Source organism: Melanostigma gelatinosum (assembly GCF_949748355.1).
Source record: "Melanostigma gelatinosum genome assembly, chromosome: 8".
NCBI classification, from domain to species: domain Eukaryota; kingdom Metazoa; phylum Chordata; class Actinopteri; order Perciformes; family Zoarcidae; genus Melanostigma; species Melanostigma gelatinosum.
Genome location: NC_136641.1, coordinates 5,917,133 through 5,934,845, shown reverse-complemented (window position 1 = coordinate 5,934,845; position 17,713 = coordinate 5,917,133). Strand labels below are relative to the sequence as shown.

General features: G+C 44.0%; 1 protein-coding gene across 2 annotated transcripts; it reads left to right on the top strand.

Annotated features, from left to right (window-relative positions):
* Positions 1 to 7,683: 7,683 nt before the first annotated feature.
* Positions 7,684 to 17,482, top strand: tmco4 (transmembrane and coiled-coil domains 4). 2 transcript variants are annotated; one of them, XM_079272930.1, is made up of 14 exons: positions 7,684 to 7,745; positions 10,573 to 10,726; positions 11,605 to 11,779; positions 11,905 to 11,932; positions 12,036 to 12,165; positions 12,358 to 12,455; positions 12,682 to 12,825; positions 12,971 to 13,090; positions 14,072 to 14,236; positions 14,366 to 14,502; positions 15,302 to 15,386; positions 15,593 to 15,710; positions 15,882 to 15,999; positions 16,467 to 17,482. In XM_079272930.1, exons 1-14 carry the CDS (start codon positions 7,724 to 7,726, stop codon positions 17,049 to 17,051), a joined length of 2,079 nt encoding a protein of 692 aa, XP_079129056.1. In that variant the 5' UTR covers positions 7,684 to 7,723; the 3' UTR covers positions 17,052 to 17,482. The 2 variants fall into 2 exon arrangements, with proteins under 2 accessions (XP_079129056.1, XP_079129055.1); XM_079272929.1 differs by lacking the exon at positions 7,684 to 7,745 and adding an exon at positions 9,428 to 9,486.
* The last annotated feature ends 231 nt before the right edge of the window (positions 17,483 to 17,713 follow it).

Below are 17,713 nucleotides of genomic sequence, written 5' to 3'. Positions count from 1 at the left end.
ATGCCTTTATTTTGAGGTTCAAGCTGCTTTGACTTCCTTCTGGCTGCCACTGTCAGGCTTGACACATCTCGCTTTCTCGTGTCATCCACCTCACTCCTCCCTTCAGTCTCCCCAGTTACTCAGAATAGTAAATAGGGCTGTGTTCACCATACAGGCGTCAACACCTTGGATCTGAGCCACTATCACATTTAAGTCTTCCCCTTACCTTATTAGCAGGGATATAAATGGGGAAGCCACTAAACGCTCACTTTACATGTTTTGCTGATACATTTTGTGTGTACACCACAGAAGGTATTAGCTATTGGGATTGACAGAGTAATAAGTGCATGCATTCATACATCTGTAAAATGTAGATCTTTGCTGAAATGCCCACATGCCCTCTTGCTATCTTTTGCACACACTGAGTTAGTCTGCAGACAGTTCCGGTACTGTTTACCTTTAGAATTAACTCATTTTCTCAAAATTTGTCTGGTGAAGACAACCAAGAATGTCAGCTATCCGAGCGGTTGTAAGGAACCTCTGGTTCACTGAGAGTGGCCACAAATACTTGCAGTATTCAAACCAATGGGAGTGCATCTTTGAAATTATACAGCACAGCGTCCTGGAGTGGAACAAGGGTCAGCAGCTTTGCATGCAGGCTGCTCACTGAGGTCAACCACTCTGCCTTTTAAAATAACATTTACATGTAGACGGTTAGTGAGTGGGCAGCACGGACTCACACAGGACATGCTGTTTGCTCGTAGAAATAAAGGTGCTAACTAGAACCACAAGGGGTTCTGTGGCGTTTCCTCATGGAACCATTTTTGGTTCCTGATAGAACCTTTTATAAGGGATCCACATGGAGCCCTTTCAGAGGTTTCTACCTAGAACCCAACATAAACTCATAGACATGTGTGAAAGGTTCCACCTAGAAGCCCTTTGGAGAGGTACTGAGGAAAACCCTTCTGGTTCCACCGAGTACCCCGTCTGGAGGTCCTATCCAGAACCTTTCCACCTTCCAAGGGTGCTAACAAGAACCCACCCGGGGCGTTCATCGAGAACCCTTTCATATTCCAAGAGTTGCATCTAGAACCCACCAAGAGGGTTCTATTGAGAACCCTTCTAAATTCGCTCCTGCAGCACAACCCACAACAGACATGGTTGACAATCAGTTGTTGGGAGTGTGAGCTGAGACAAACTGAGACAAATCCATGACAAAATCTGAAAATGAAAATGGTTCTCAATGGAACCCTTTGTCTTACGAAGAACCCTTGAGAAAACCCTTTCTTTCTGCAAATTGTTTTGTGAGGAACCTTTGCCCTTGAGGAACTTATTTCTGAGAGTGTGATTCAGCATGGAGATTATTAATACTGTGTGTGTTTCTGTCTGTGTGTGTGTGTGTTTGTGAGACAGAAAAACAAAGGAACAATGGGGGTAGGAGGGAATAAATGGACGGCAGAGGATGCAAGAATTCAAAGGTCTGGATTCCTCTGTGACGCATCGTGTCCAAACACTTCTATTGTCCCAGTGTGACATTGACATTGAACACACCCTTCCCAATACACACACCTGGTAACTAAACACTACGGCTACAGTGCACTCAGTGATTGGGACACATTATGATAGCTTTGCCTGGCCTATTTCACTGCACTAGTCTATATGGAACACATTTGTAAAAATAAATACAAGCACTTTGTTAGGCTTTGTGCAATTATATAATATACAGTTATGTTCGTGACTGAGGAGTAATTCATTTTCTTTGCATTGACTGTGACGACGTTGGCAGCCATTACAATTTAAATCCGTGTCCGGTGTCTGAAAATTCTTGTTTTATGCTCCGTTGCTAAAATTGAACTCCAAATGTCTGGGAAGTCAAGGTCCCTGCTGCATCACGATCCGTTTACACCCTGCTACTGCACAACAGACATGCGACATTCATTTCTCTGCAGTTTTTCCAGTACCTCCCCTCCAGGCCTGCAAGTTGTCACACGCACATCTGCGGCCCCTCCGAAGCCTGTGGTCAACGGCACTGTGTTGTTTGTATATCACTACAGATGGGAGTACTCTTCCAATGCTGTAAATCAGTCAGATACACACAGTACACCCCCACCTGGAACTACTTGGCGCCGATGCGTGTGAGAAGCAGGAAATAGCTGAGCATGCATATCTTCCACAGAGCATGCTCTGTTCTCTGCGTGAGCATGTGCGCACATTTCTCCATGCATTTCACCGTGTGAAGCTATGGCTGAGTTGTGCAGTGAAGGATTACATGCAACAGGTGTCACGCACGCGAAACTGCAGCTCGAGTCGGTGTTCAACGCCACGCCGACGATCCGCCGACATCGGCAGCTCTTTCAACGCCGCCTCGTGTCAGCTTCGCCGCCTCGCTCACAAACCATCACAGTCCCGGTAGGGATGACGACTAAAAGTTCTGCAAGAGGGTAGAAGGTGAAAACAGCAACAGCAAACTTGACCTTTGAGCCGTGGGCTGCGGCGGCAGAAGGACGAGGAGTAAAGGGGAGGAAAGGCAAAAACAGCGAGATGTCATCACTGGAAGAGTTTACGACATCCAGGGTGCGATAACATGGAAATAAAGAAGAGCAGCCCATCCTTTGGCGAGAGGGTTGAGGCCAGAGCTACTGCCTCTTGTAACTTTGGCCCATAATACCAGCCTAACGTTGTAATTACCCATTAAAACGTTGGCTGCCGAGGTTTTCGGAATGCCACTGTCGGTAGTTAAGTGAATTCCACTGTATTTGCCAGCTTCTTTCCTACTTTCTGCCAGCCTCTGGTATTCGAGGTTTGGTTTATCGAAAACCGTGGGTTTTTTTGTGGGGATTTGAGGAAGAAAAGCAGCTTTGTCTCTCTGCAAAGGAAAAACTGCATCACAAAGACAAGGAAAGAGAGGCTGGATGAAACACAGATCAAGGAGAAGGAGAGAGATTAGAGAGAGGAACAAGGGACGATGCGGGTATGAGAGTGATAGGAAAGGAAGACACATCCAACGCAGAACGATCTCTGCCTCCTGCCGTCGTGGATTCTAACGTGACACATGAATAAAAGCCATTAAACTAAAAAAACAAAACACAGACAGACAAGTCGGAGGGACTTCCCATCACTGGGATGTGATGGCCATGGAAATGCGCCAAGTGCCCACTAACCACTGCCTTCCTGAACAACATCGATACCTCCGCTCCTGCGTCTGTGGTACTTTCCTGCCCCCGCTGATCAGCATCCTGTTTGTCCACAGCAGCCCTTTTGTCTTTTTTTTGTCGAAGCGGTGTCGACACAGACAGTTCCCTCAGCGTTTAGCTTCTGGAACATTTTGTTTTCTCTCCAGACGTTCCAGAAGTTCGCTACGAGATGCTGTGTCTGGACGAACTTGTTGATATCCCCCCCACGTTCCAAGAACTCAAGACCTTTCCAGGGAAACGCTCAATCTTTGCTTTTCCCTAAACAAATATGACAAGTAACGTTAAACAGGAGCAACGGTTGGGTTCGAGGCAGGACCAGGTTTTCACGGAATAAATCAGAGGGTATTATTTAAGTTTGGACAGAAGCACCCGCATCTGCTCACTGTCTCGGGGGTTAAAACTCCACGCACAGCTAGACCCATCTCGTTAGGATATCTGTTTTGCAACAGTCGCCAGTCAGCGAGCCACCGCGCTGGCGAAGGCCAACATCCACTGCAAGTTTCCATAGAAACATGTCACAGGCTGCCTCTGGTTGTGCCAATTTGGGTCGATGGAGGTTCTCTCTGCTCAGACAATGGCCTTACTGTGTTGAGGAGGGCTACGTTTACAGGGAGAGGATCAATGGACTCGTCTTTTTTGGCGCGGTATGAATACAAACTAATCGGAGGAAGGTTGGATGAAAAGAAGTTGAAAAGATGCATGGCAGGTTCAAGGATGCATGCAATGACATCGTTACCACCTCGGGTGAAAAGAGTCTTGTGATTTATGAGGAAGGACATTTTAAGGGGGATTTTAACAGTCTGACTCCAGTGACATGTGGGAAGCTTTACCCCTGATGAGCCTGAAGTCCTCCGTTTCCAAAACCTCCCAATAGACGCAGAATTTGTCTTTTGTTGACTGTAGTTCAGCAATATAACGAGGACATTCCGTTCACAGCCTCAAATGTGCCCCCGAGTGCTCTCTTGTACTGATGAAGGTCTCCCATCCAAAACGCAAACGGCTCAAAGAACCTCAAACGCTCGCCACAATCCGAGAAATACTGGAGTCCCACTTATTCAGAAAACCACATGAGAAAGGTCAGTGGCGGTGACTCATCGATGTCAGAGTTCTGCGATCTCTGGCTGTAACTGAGGTTTCTCACACAAACACACAAACACACACAGACAACCACAATCCATTACTGTGTGTGTTTGTGTCTGTATTCACATCACAAGGACTCTAATAAATCCTGTCCTCTCTTTTAATGCCTCTCTGATCATACGTCTACTCTATTTTCTTTCCATTCCTCCTCTCATCGTTCCCCATCTGGAACTGTTTTTAACATATCAGTGTCCTTTGTCTTTTTCGCCATCATCCTCTCTTCCTCCGGAGCGTTTTGGCCTCACCGGACGGCAGCTGGATTCTCCATTCTCTCCTCCCTTTGTGATTCCTCGGCCCTCGCATTGCTCCTTGGCCCGCATACTCCCTCCTCAGCAGTCCCAGCTGCCTTCCACCCTTAGTAACACTCCTATACACTAAACAAACACACACACACACACACTCACAAGCCCTCACATGTACATCAACGGAGGTGTGCTGCATAAATGTGTGCGCGCACACACACACACCCACACAAAAGGCAGCTGAAGTCACTTTCATGGTATGTATGAAAGTTTAAAGAGTTGAGGATGTGTTGTAATTACAAGTGCATCCACAGCGGAATCTGTCAGGGCAGGTTGAGTTGGGGGAGGACCTGGCACAACCTATCAAAGCTATCGGTGAGGCGAACCGCCGCCTTGCTTGTATCTCCTCGTTCTAAAAGGAGAGCACAAGTTTTTGATTTTTTAAACAATAAATCATATATGGTTCAAAGGTTGCTATTAGAGTCTGGCCACTTGCGCTTGCAGACGTATCAGAGCACTTGGAGCTCCTTCCTCCAGGTGAGGCGAACACCCCACCGCCCTCTAATGACAGAAGGATGACAACCCCCGCTGTCCGGGCCCATCCTGCTTGTTATCACAATCACCTGTCATCCACATCCGCTGCCTCATCCCCACTTATGTTTGCGCCTTTCACTTCCAGGCACACAAGCTCAAAGTTTCGGCCTATGTTTCCCACTTCCTGCTCTTTCTTGATACGCACGCACGCAGCACGTCCCCTCCAAAGTGCCCCACGGTCCATCCCGTCTTGGTTTCACTCAGCTCCCCTCCTGTCGGGTGTCAAGGTGACGGATAGGAGAAGAAACATGACATTGTCTGGTAGTGATAGGGTTTTGCTAGGGGGGGGGGGGGTTGCCGTGTTTGAACTTGTCTGGCCTGAGCCCTGCCTGTCTGCCTTGTCTGATATTCAATGAGTAATCCATTGTAAGAGTGAGCACACACACACACACACACACAGCTTAAGTACAAGCAGTAAGAGGAGTTTTAGCCCAAGGGAGATCAATGGGTGACGTGAGAGATGTGGAGGCTGCTGGTTAGTTTGTCTTTTTGGCTTTGTCTTCTTGTGCTTCAGTGGCTGGAAAACAGTGTCAGAGTCCTAAAGTCATCTCTTGTTTAACAATCTCTTACCCCAGTGTCTTGCTGTTATAGCCACGCTAGCAGCGTAGCTCCATGACGGTGTCCGTCTGTCCAGACTGAACCATCTTAACAGCTATCGGATGGATTGCCACATTCCTGCCCCCTGACTTTTCGTCCACTATTTAGGTTGTCCAATAACTTTGCCAAGTGTTATCGTTGTTCTCAATTAGCAAATGTTAGCGCGCTAACACTCCAGACTAAGATGGTGAACATTAACCCTGCTAGGTGTCCGCTTGTTAGCATTGTGAATTGTGAGCATATTAGCATGCTGACGTTAGCGTTTAGCTCAAGGCACCAATGTGCCAAAATAAGGCCTCACAGAGCCGTTAGCATGAACGTAGATCCTTCTTATTAAATCTGTTCTTAACTGCTGAAAAACAGACAGTTGAAAGATGGCATCAGCAATGTGTACTTTCTCAGTAAACTAATGGAGTGAGATATTGTCATGGTGGTACATTTGAAAGCCATGACTGATACAAATGTCACAGTAACAGAAGAAAACAATCAGGAGAGTGTTCCAGTTTTCAGATCCATCGTCCAGATGATGAGAAGCAATTCAATATCTGAGAGGACGAAAGTAGTTGGTGAGTGCTCAAAGTGTGAATGAATGAGTAAAAGCCACTATGTGTGGAGTATTATTAGATCAGCTTTAAATTATTCTGTTTGCAATACGTTTTTGTCTAAACACTTCTGTAATGTTTTAGATTTCCACCGGGGGCGCCAAATGCAGAATTACTTTGACTCCACACGTGGTGGCTTTAAATTGAAAACAGTATCAGCATGACAAGAAATTTATGTGTTTGTCAATTTCAAAACGCTTACTACAAACACAAGTAGGGCTGTAACTGATGTTTTCATTATTGGTTCATCATTGCATCAATAAAATGTTTTTTGAAAACCCAAACCCTAACCCCACACTGCATAGTCTTCAAACTGCTTGTTTTGACCAACCAACAGTCCAAATCCCCAAAAGATATTCAGTTCACTGTCATATAAGACAAAGAAAAGCATTAAATCTACACATTTGAGAACTTGAGTCCAGTGGATGTTGAACATTTTTGCTTGAGAAATGACTGAAATGATTAATTGATTATTTAAAAAGTTAATAACAATTGTTTAGCGATGCTGTTGGAGTTTAATCATGCATTTCAAGACATTATGGATTGTAAAAACTGTTAAGTTTAATGTCACCACATGCAGGAAAGCCAATGCACCACCAACGGCAGAAGTGTAAAAGCAGTTTACCAGGGATGTTGAGCACAGCTCTACAAATAGCCTGAACTGTACGCGAGGCCCGGGCAGGAGTTCCCCAGCAGAGTTCACTTCATGTTATCTGTCCTATCGCTGCTTTTCAAAGTCACACAAGGCTTTTATTTTTCCCTCATTACAAGTCTAGGCACGTCTGTGAAATGAGAACTCATATGGGTCCTATTCAATAATCCTTCCCTCACAAAGTGTCTTACCTGTATGTCATATCGCGGTCGGTTGTGTATGTTGCACTTACTGTGTTTAATCTAGAAATCATTTTTATACGACACAAGACATGACATTCTAAATAAAGACGAGCTATTGTGTATCACTTGCAATCAAGCCGTGGCTTTGCTACATATAAAGTCTTGTTTATGAGACACTAGAGACCGTTCGGTGGGCTGTATAAACAGGATACCTCTCGGAGACAGAAAAACACAGCACACGTAGGTCTGAGATTCCTCTGTGACAAGGCCAGGATATTATTTTGACAAAGTACCCCACGTTGTACTAACAGCTCCTCCACACGAAGACCTGGTGGAAGTGTCATCCGCCCTCGTGCGCTTTTCCGGTGGTTCACCTTGATCCCTTGTCATTGCACATTGAGTTCAGACTGGGGGAAAAAATGAAGGGGGCACGAGAGCGTTGCCAAGTGCATACAGTCAATTGGAGCTGATGGAGCAAATGGGAAGGGAGCAGCCGCACAAAATACCCGAGAGAAAGACAGCTGAAGTCGACAGACCTGCGATGAGAGAGCGGATACGAAAAGGTGAGTCCCACTATGTTAAAAAAATACACTTAACCCTCACTCTTGCATATTAACATCGTCCTATTTTAGTTTTAACATATTTAATTTTCCTGTACTATTTTACTATACCATACATATTGTACTACACTTTATTATACTGAACTCCACATATTGTACTGTGCTGTATGTATTATATACTATCATACTACTATCCAACACACACATCACTGATACAATACATGATGCGAGAGGCCAACTATATCATACTACACACATACTGTACCATACTTTACTATACTTATATATATATATATATAACATTGCATCATATATGATGCAATGCTATACTTAGCCTATATCATATATACTGCACTATGTTATACTATAGGTCAACTATACTATACTACATATACTGCAGCATGGTACTGTATGACTCGTGGGGCACATCCCTACATAAACGTTCATTCCAAATGCATTGGCCTCGGCCTACTGCAATATGCTCTTCTCTCTTCTCGCTTGTGACCCTGCCGCTATTGAAATCTGCACATCAACAACACACACCATTGAACAATGGAGTTTTCTGTTGCAGTGTCAGCCATTGGCAACATCTTATCAAATTGTTCCAGTGTGCTTGCGTGACCATGGCATGTCCTTGTGTGAAGCTGGTTGGCGGGCAACCGGCCCAATTCTGATGTAGGCCTACTGCCAGGAGCTTAAGAAAAAGCATTTTTATGGATGGCAGTCAGAAAGTCATTCATGGCCTTGGAAAAACTCTGAATAAATTGAAAAATAAATAAAGGTCGAACAAATGGAAAAAAAAGCAAAGGCTATTTGGCCCATTGCTTTGGTGTTCGTGGAATATACATTGGGAATTCTGCCACATTTCAGGACCATTTACATTATGAAAGGAGCAAGCATTCAGCTAACCGACGTGTCATCATCAATAATTATTGGTATAATAAGAGTGTGTGGTGGAGACTGAACTGCAGAAAAGGGAAAATAAATGCTACACTCACACCTACTGGCCATCTGTTGTAGCTCAGACTTTGGATGTTGTGTCAGAGGGTTTCACTGGTTTCACTGGTTTCCCGCCTCTCTCTCTCTCTGTAAAGCAGAATAAACGGTTTAAACCAGCCGCTCGTGGCACACAACTTCATATTCCTGAACTAAAGATGTGCAATTCAGTCATTTAATATCAAATTTCTCTGACAAAAACATTCCACAACGTGTCAGTCGTGAACAGACCCCTGCCCCGTTCTACGAGTACGTGGACGTTACGTCACTCAAAGGTTCAAACAAATGATGGCTTCAGGTACACTCGAAAATATTAATATTCACATGAGAACAACCATGTGAATGACCCAGTAAAGTTGTGTTTGTGAAACAGAAATATGTATTTTTGCCGTGCTATAACTGGGTGGTAACCATATGCAAAACCAAAGTAATAAAGTAATAATGGTATAATAAAATGTGTTTCCAATATGCATTTATCCCCTTCACTTCATCTATTTAACAGCACAAATTAGTTCCGTGAGGGATGATATCTAAGAGTAAAATATGCTCAATAAATGCTATTGTTGCATTTGGTGGATTGGTGACTATTTACCACCTGAAATGGTTTGAGCGAGTCAATGCCGTATAAACGTGTAATGTTCAGATGTCAGAGGATCACGTGAAGGCAACAAAAGTTGAGTGTACAAAGTTGAGATATCTGGGGCCATGGAGGAAGATAAGAGAAGTACGGACGCCAATTTTGCTCCAGGTACCACACATAATTCGCTTATTATTTCCCTGTGCGGCATTAGAGTAAGTTATTAAATTGACGACGTTATTAAAAGTCATTAAAAGTTCCCAGGGAACCGTTAGCTGGTAAACTGGCTGAGGCAGCACGCGCACTGTCAGCCAGCTGTTCTACAAGCCAACGCAAGTGTTGTTGAAATTCTCTAGTTTAAGTTACGCCGGCTTTATATGAGGTCATGTCGATAAGGAATGTTGAAAACACATGTAGGTCTCACTGTAGCAGCCTCTGCATTTAGCTTCCGGTCAGTCCATCAGAGACATGATGAGCACAAAGTCAGACTCCATGTACTAGTTCCGTGTAGCTAGCTGTTCGCCAGACAAAAACGAAACGTAACGTTAAATCTAAACTACGCTCAAAAGTCAAGGAAGCTACATTTTTCACATGTGACATTAACACACACTGTATGTCATCAGACTTCATATAAATCATTGGGGCCTTCTGATGAATTCGGCATGCAGGTGATCCACCAAACAATCAAAGTGTTACCTTAAAGTAGCTAACAATAATGTCAGGTAGTAAAGGGACATTTTTTATCAACCTGACAAAATTACGTTCTTGTGGGAAGAAAAGAAAAGAAAATGCAACACTGTAACTTCTTCACATTCTATAAGAATGTAACTTCTTTAAATTCGAATATAATGTAAAGAAGTTACATTGTATTGGAATGTAACTTCTTTACATTCTATTAGAATGTAAAGAAGCTACAGTGTATAGAATGATTCTATTGAAGTTATTCCTTTTTTAAATGTTGTAGACGAGTCACTAATCACTTTAAAATAGTGATTTTAGCTGATTTAACTCACAGACATGAGATTGATCTTCTCATGTCTCTCTCTTTATACAATGATATAAATTCATCCCCGTTTTATTGATATCTTACGAAAAATTACTCCTCATTTTTCGTGCGTTTTTCCTGCAAACGTCCAGCAACATGAGTCTGTTTTCGCTTGTTACATGCATACTGTCTTTTCAAAATAAACTTCCATCTTCACAGGAAACAACTAAGGTTAGAGTTAATAATTAAGCTTTGTCCGTGTTTCACCTTAGACCCAGGCGGGGCAGGAACGACGACTCAAGATGCCCCACGTGACCCCAGCCCAGAGGCATTGATCAGCAGACAGCTGAGTGAGCAGGGCCGCTTTGCTTTCGCTGCCCTGTGTGGAGTCTCTCTGGGACACTTGTTTACCGGCCCTGAAAGCAGGTAACGGAGCCGTGAAGGAGAATGTCATCATGACATTCTGTGTGTGTCACTGTTACATCATTGTGTTTGCAGAGAGCTTGCTTCAGGGTTGTTGTTTTGTTTCTGGTAAGCTAAACACTTAGCACCCACCTTCCTCTATTTGTACCTGACATAAAGGATAAGCGACTGATATTCATGAGACACTGTAAGTGTCACATCTATCAGTATTCAAACACGCGCACACACACACACACACACACACACACACACACACACACACACATTATAAAGATGATTCCAGTCTTTCTTCAATACATCTTTAGATTCGATTATATATTTTATTTATTACATATATAATATATATTTCATTCACTGTATATATATATATCTATGTATATATATAATATATTTTTTATTTATTATATATATAATATATTTAAATTATTATATATATAATAATAATAATCAGATCAAAAGATGTATTGAAGAACAACTGAAATCCCCTTTATAATGTATATAAATATATGTATATATGTGTGTGTGTATATATATAAAATATATTTTATTTATTAGTTTTATAAATATATATATAAATAATATATGTGTATATATATATATATATATATATATATATATATATATATATATATATATATATATATATATATATATATATATATATATATATATATATATATATATATATATATATATATATATATATAAATATCCAGTTACAACCTAAAAGAAATCATGAGGACTGATCTTTGATTTATGTATTTATTTTTCTGCGCAAATGAAACATTTCTGTCGCTTGTGGATATCCACGTGCATTCGTAACTTTAAAAATAATCTAAACTGTGGACAATAACGCTTTAACCCTGAACCGGGTTCCTCAGCGTGTTCAGGGAGAAGTATCTGCAGGGCTTGGTCTGCTGGCTGAACCTGGATGAGTCGGTGATGCCGGTGATGGCGGCTTTCCTGTCTGGCCTGGGCTTCGAAGGCTCCGACACCTTCCTCTCCATCTTAAAGGCCGAGCCACTGCTGTCTGCGGGGGCCACCCCCATCATACAGGTGTTGGTCACTGATCATGCTGACAGGAAAATTTGGCTTTTCAATTAATTTGTAATAACATCAATTGAATGTTATTTTACTCTTTTTGCGTCAAAATGATAACCAGCTGTGGCTTTGTATTACAGGATCTGGTGTCGTTTTCTGTCAAGGACGGTAAGAATCCTTCGATATATTAATAACTGATCTACTTTATGATGGTTCTAATTCACATCAGCCTGTTACCTTTTATAACTTTGGTGGCTCGTCATGTACTCAGGCCAATATGACGCCAGGTCGAGGGTTCTCATCCGTCACGTCAGCTGTCTGCTACGAGTCTTTCCACAGCGGCTGGAGGAGTTTGAGGAAACGCTGGGAGAGAGGCTGAGGGAGGGAGGGGAGGAGAGCGAGTAAGTTGTGTTTGGACCGGAAGCATGGATGATGGACATTGTGCCGTTCGTTTGAAATACTGTGTCCGACTGTTTTAAACCACGCACTCGCAGTCACACTCGCATTCCAAAACGATAGCGGGAAGATGAGCTGTGTGGCGTAAACAAGCAGAATATTTCAACTCACACTGACGATCTGTCTGCTTCCATTAGAGAGGAGTTGTCTCGGCGGCTGAGGAGAGAAAGAGGGCGAAAGCTGCGGCGCTACCTCCTCATTGGACTGGCCACCGTTGGCGGGGGAACCGTGATTGGTGATTCTCCCTGCTTCAAGTGTTTTTGAAAACATTAAATGGACATTAGAAATACATAGTATCTTATGTGGAGACTTGATAAGCTCATCCACGGATAATTAAACCACCGTAGAGTGTTGAGACTTTCAGAATAATGCATGAAGACACCGTGCAGTTCAGTGTTTTTTCCCTCTCGATATCGCATATTGTCTTCTGTGCTGACTGTGCATCTCTGTGCCGTTGCCAGGCGTGACAGGCGGGCTGGCCGCCCCCTTGGTGGCAGCGGGGGCCAGTGCTGTGCTGGGGGCCACAGGGGCCGCTGCTCTGGGCTCAGCCACTGGCATCGCAATCATGGCCTCCCTGTTTGGAGCAGCGGGAGCTGGACTGACCGGTGAGAGGACGACAAGAAGTCATCGTTAGAATGTTCACGGAACTTTTATAAAGAAAACACTGTTGTGGTGTTCCCACCACAGTGGTGTTCCCGTGTTTCCTCATCTTCTCCACCTGTGTTTCGTCTCCGCGTGTCATTTCTCCAGGCTACAAGATGAACAAGTGTGTCGGGGCGATAGAGGAGTTTGAGTTCCTGCCGCTGAGCTCCGGGAAGCATCTTCACCTGACCATCGCGGTGACGGGCTGGCTCTGCAGCGGTAAATACAGTAAGTGTGGCTTCCACTGTCTCACTATTGCACAGCTACAAGTACACTGGACATGTTCAATGTGTACAAATCATTCTATCCCCCCATCGCGGTCTTCACTGTGAAAGTTAAGCCTTTGAAAGGGTTACTTCTGTATTTTTCAAACCACATTTTCACATGTTTTTGTGACTCAGTGAATGATGGGGACGACAATTATTTTGAATGCATCCAGTTTTGAGGGACAGCGCTGTAACCGGAAGCCGTGAAATGACCTGCACGGGCAATTAAGCAACATCTAAGTAACATTGGCTTCACTAAATTAGCTTGATTTTGCTCAGATTGTAATTATAAGTATCTGGCAGCATTATGGAAAGCACCCTACAGAGAAATGAAACGTTTCGCTTGATCCGGTCTCTTCTGTTATTGGGCCCAAATCCCGTTGTGAAATCTGAATATCGGGTATCAACACTCTGTACAGTGTTCTTCCTCTGTGGTGCTCGTTGTCACAGCAACCAGAGGAACACCACCAGTCTGTCAGAACTTTGCGGCCGCCGGTTCAGGACCAAATTCAGGAAGTTTTCCATATCAGTATGTTAGACACAAAAAAACCAGGAAAATAGGTTGAGGTTGAAATATTTACCTTCTAAGTTAGAATAGAATTTTCTTTTTTTTAATGTATGGAAGATACAAACACTTCTCTCTCAGTTGAACGGCGTTAAAGTGGTGAGGTGGCAGCAAAAAGAAACGAGGGATGAATATTAACGAGACAGAGTAGAACATAGACGGGATTGCTGGGCAACAGTTGTGCACTTAATGTTCTAAACCTATACCAGAGTGTCCACGGGAGATTATGCAAACAAACCACTTACGTTTTTTACTTTTGCATAAAACCATGCAGCTCCTCTACAAAAAAACTCACTTAAAACCTCAGCACCCCCTTCACATACAATGGCTTGAAACACTTCACCCGCAAGTAAAAAAACAACAACCGCTGTCTTCCAGGTTCGTTCCAGGCCCCGTGGTGCAGCCTGGGAGAGTGGGGCGAGCAGTACTGCCTGGTGTGGGAGTCGCGTTTCCTCAGGGATCTGGGCTCAGCCATGGCCTCCCTGTTGGATGGGCTGGTCAGCATGGTGGCCCAGGAGGCGCTCAAGTACACCGTGCTCTCAGGTTCTGTTCTGAACTACACACTTGGTTGATTTCGGTTGAACGATCCCTGACTGTGCTATCCAGCCTCTTCTTGTGTTGTAGTATTGACCCTCACGTTGATGTCTTTTTTGCACCGTCACACTGTCACAGGCATCGTGGCGGCCCTGACGTGGCCCGCGTCGTTGCTGGCGGCGGCCAGCGTCATCGACAACCCCTGGAGCGTTTGTCTGAGCCGCTCGGCGGAAGTGGGGAAGCAGCTGGCGCAGGTTTTGCGAAGCAGACAGCAGGTATCGTGTGACCTCTTAACCTCTGTTAAAGCACTGAAGGAAAAACAATCATGCCTTCCTTCAGGATAGTGGAGAGGAAACGTCCAAAACACACTTTTTGTTTATTTCACTACTTTGTCTGTTTGAGTCTGTAGATTTCTACTAATATTCACCAAAAGTTACCGTTAGATAACGCCTCATTTGCATATTTAAATATGCAATACATGTCTTAAATTAGTTTTTGTTCTGATACTCACAAAGTCTTCCACTTCAGTAGCACTTACATACACAAAACGTTCCGGTTACATTCCTATCTATATTTTTATGGCTCATTTTCTGACTGATAAAAAGAGAAATCCAAAATTCCCTCAGTAAAAACCCTTGAGTTAAATATTAAATTATGAAAATATATATATATATATATTTTATTTTTTACATTAGCACAGATAATGCCATATTTATCATATTTAAACATACAATTTCAGTAAACGTATGATACAAAACATAGTTGTCTTAATGTCAGAAATCAACAGGGGAAGTTCCATTTTGACATCTGTTAGTAGAATATAGTCGACCCTACTCACCCTCCCTTACTGTAGTGTACCACAGTGCTGTGTCAGGGTTTGTTCTACACATTCTGTAAAAACACATTATTAACTGCATCAGCTCAACTGGAACTGTGATGTTTCTGTTCGATTTGTCGATTTAGAAGGAAACTTTGAATGAAATGCTGAAATATGAGCTCTCGCTCAGACAGAATGGGGAGCCTACGTTGGGCTCCAGAATGGTGCATCTCTTCTCTTTCTCCGTGTGTTTGAAGGGGAAGCGGCCCGTCAGCCTCATAGGGTTCAGTCTCGGGGCCAGAGTGATCTACTACTGTCTACAGGAGCTCGCCAACGACCAAGGTACGAAGACCTTTTACAGTTTTATGACCGACTGTCCATGGTCTTTGTGAGGAGTCACGGCTTTTTAAAGCCACACTCATCTGCTAAGTAGAATTGTTTTGACGACGGCCCTAAATAACATCCATTTAAAAGCGTTTATGCCTTGTGTAATAGAATAATTGAACACAGACAAACCAATTGAGTCCTGTGTTGTTGTGATTCCCCAGGAAGTGAAGGAGTAGTAGAGGATGTAGTCCTCTTGGGGGCCCCTGTGGACGGCTCTGAGAAGGCCTGGGAGAGAATGACCAGGGTAGTGGCTGGAAAAATAGTCAACGGCTACTGCAGGTAATCTGAAACGGCCACGTTTTAGTTATTTCTTTACAGTGAAAGCGTGCAGTGACTTTCATAGTTTCGGTGTACTCATGGTTTAGTCGTTGAGACTACCGCCTGGACAGCAGGAATTGTGATTTAAGCATCTCACGAGTGAATGACTCTCTCAAACTGTCCACTGATCAGAGGGGACTGGCTCCTGGGGTTCTTGTACCGAAGTTCAGCTGCACAACTGTCTGTCGCCGGGCTGCAGCCTATCAACATCCAGGATCGCCGTCTAATCAATGTGGATCTCTCCTCCGTGGTGAGTCAGAGCTCACATTTACATCAGGCCCCCGCCAAAGACCCCTGAATGAATAGCTTTCCAAGTGCGTGTGAGCTGAAGCTCATTCAACACCTCAAGGTTTTCGCCTCTCGAGAAGAAAAAGCACCTGCAGCAGTGGCCTCAGATACACAAGTATGATACAAGGTGGTCCTTGACTAATCGATGCATAATTATGAAATACATCATTTAATTTAAAAGAGACAGTGGTATTGCTTCAATAAAATTAGAATATAAGAAGAAAACAACTACCGGTAGGTGAAGTATTTGAGAGGTTTAAGGAGATCGTTTTAAAAAAGATACGAGACATGTCAGAAGCACCGTACGCTATATGACAGGCCATGTGATGTGAGGGAATAAGAAAACTGAAATCATACGCCGTCACTTACAAAGCAACGTGTGTCCTTTTTTTAGTTGGAGACAGTAAAACCCATGCTTCTGTCTCCCAGGTGAAAGGTCACTTGGACTACATGCGCCAGATGGACACCATCTTGGTGGCAGTAGGAGTTCCCACCAAGGAAGTCCCAGGGGCCTCCTTTGTGCTTCCAGGGACCTCCTTTGTGCTTCCAGGGGCCTCCTTTGTGCTTCCAGGGGCCTCCTTTGTGCTTCCAGGGACCTCCTTTGTGCTTCCAGGGACCTCCTTTGTGCTTCCAGGGGCCTCCTTTGTGCTCCCAGGAACGCTGGACGTGGCCGAGCAAGAAGCGACTGAGACACGACGGCGAGCGGAGGAGGCTGAGGCGGGGGAAAGTGGAGACGTGAGAGAGTCGGCGGAGACAGAGGAGGCGGGTGACGGCTGGGACATCCCTGATATTTCGCACCTGCTGGACTCGTTAAATGATGCAGAATCGGACAGGAACACTTTGCCACGGACTTCTGAGGCGAAGGCAAGCGATGACGACACAGCGTCTGCTCCCGACGCCCCGCTCGGCGGCGCGGAGGACGCCGAGCCTGATGGTGAACACGCATCGTGGAGCTGGGACAATACACACTGGACTACAGAGCACACACACAAACAAAGGCAGCCAGACTTGTAAAGAGCATGTCACTGGGACCGGCTGCTTCCCTGTAAAAAAAAAAAAAAAGAAAAAAGCTTGTCTTCTCAAGTTTTCTTTTTTTTCCAGCATCAAAGCTTTTGTTGGAGAACATTTCCGTTCCGTTCTCGACACGCTGACACGGCAGAGACGGCTGAAGGGCCGGTGCACACACATGGCAGCCGGGAGTGAAAATCCCCTGAATGAACTGCTTTGACGAACCACAAAATGTTTTTAGAGGGATATATTAATTTAATATCATTTTTTTAAATGAAGTGCTTTTTTTGTTGCAAACTGTGAATCGTGTCATTGTTTTAAAGTCACTTTGAGATCAGATCCCTGTACATGTTACTTGTGCTTTGCAGGTGATATCTCTGTTCCTTCTCATCTTCATCCGTTGGCCTGGTTGCTATGGATATTATTACTGCAATTTAACCACCATGGGGGGGGGGGGGGTATTCAGTGAATGTGTCTTTCTCTGTTCCACCCATGCCAATGTAAAGAGCTGCTTACCACTTAGTTTCATGGTTGTCATTGTCATTACATTGAATACTGGCACTGATGATACCCTGAAGAGCCCCTGGCTTTTGTTTTGTTTTGGTATCAATAAATTCATGATTGGAGAGAAACACACAATTCAAGGAACAAGGGTGCAGCTTCCTGAA

Excerpts from the sequence above, each read along its gene's own strand:
- tmco4 (XM_079272929.1), top strand. The coding sequence starts at position 9,444 with ATGGAGGAAGATAAGAGAAGTACGGACGCCAATTTTGCTCCAG. Across the intron at positions 13,091-14,071 it reads GCTCTGCAGCGGTAAATACA|GTTCGTTCCAGGCCCCGTGG; the intron begins GTAAGTGTGGCT and ends GCTGTCTTCCAG. Across the intron at positions 15,711-15,881 it reads ATAGTCAACGGCTACTGCAG|AGGGGACTGGCTCCTGGGGT; the intron begins GTAATCTGAAAC and ends TCCACTGATCAG.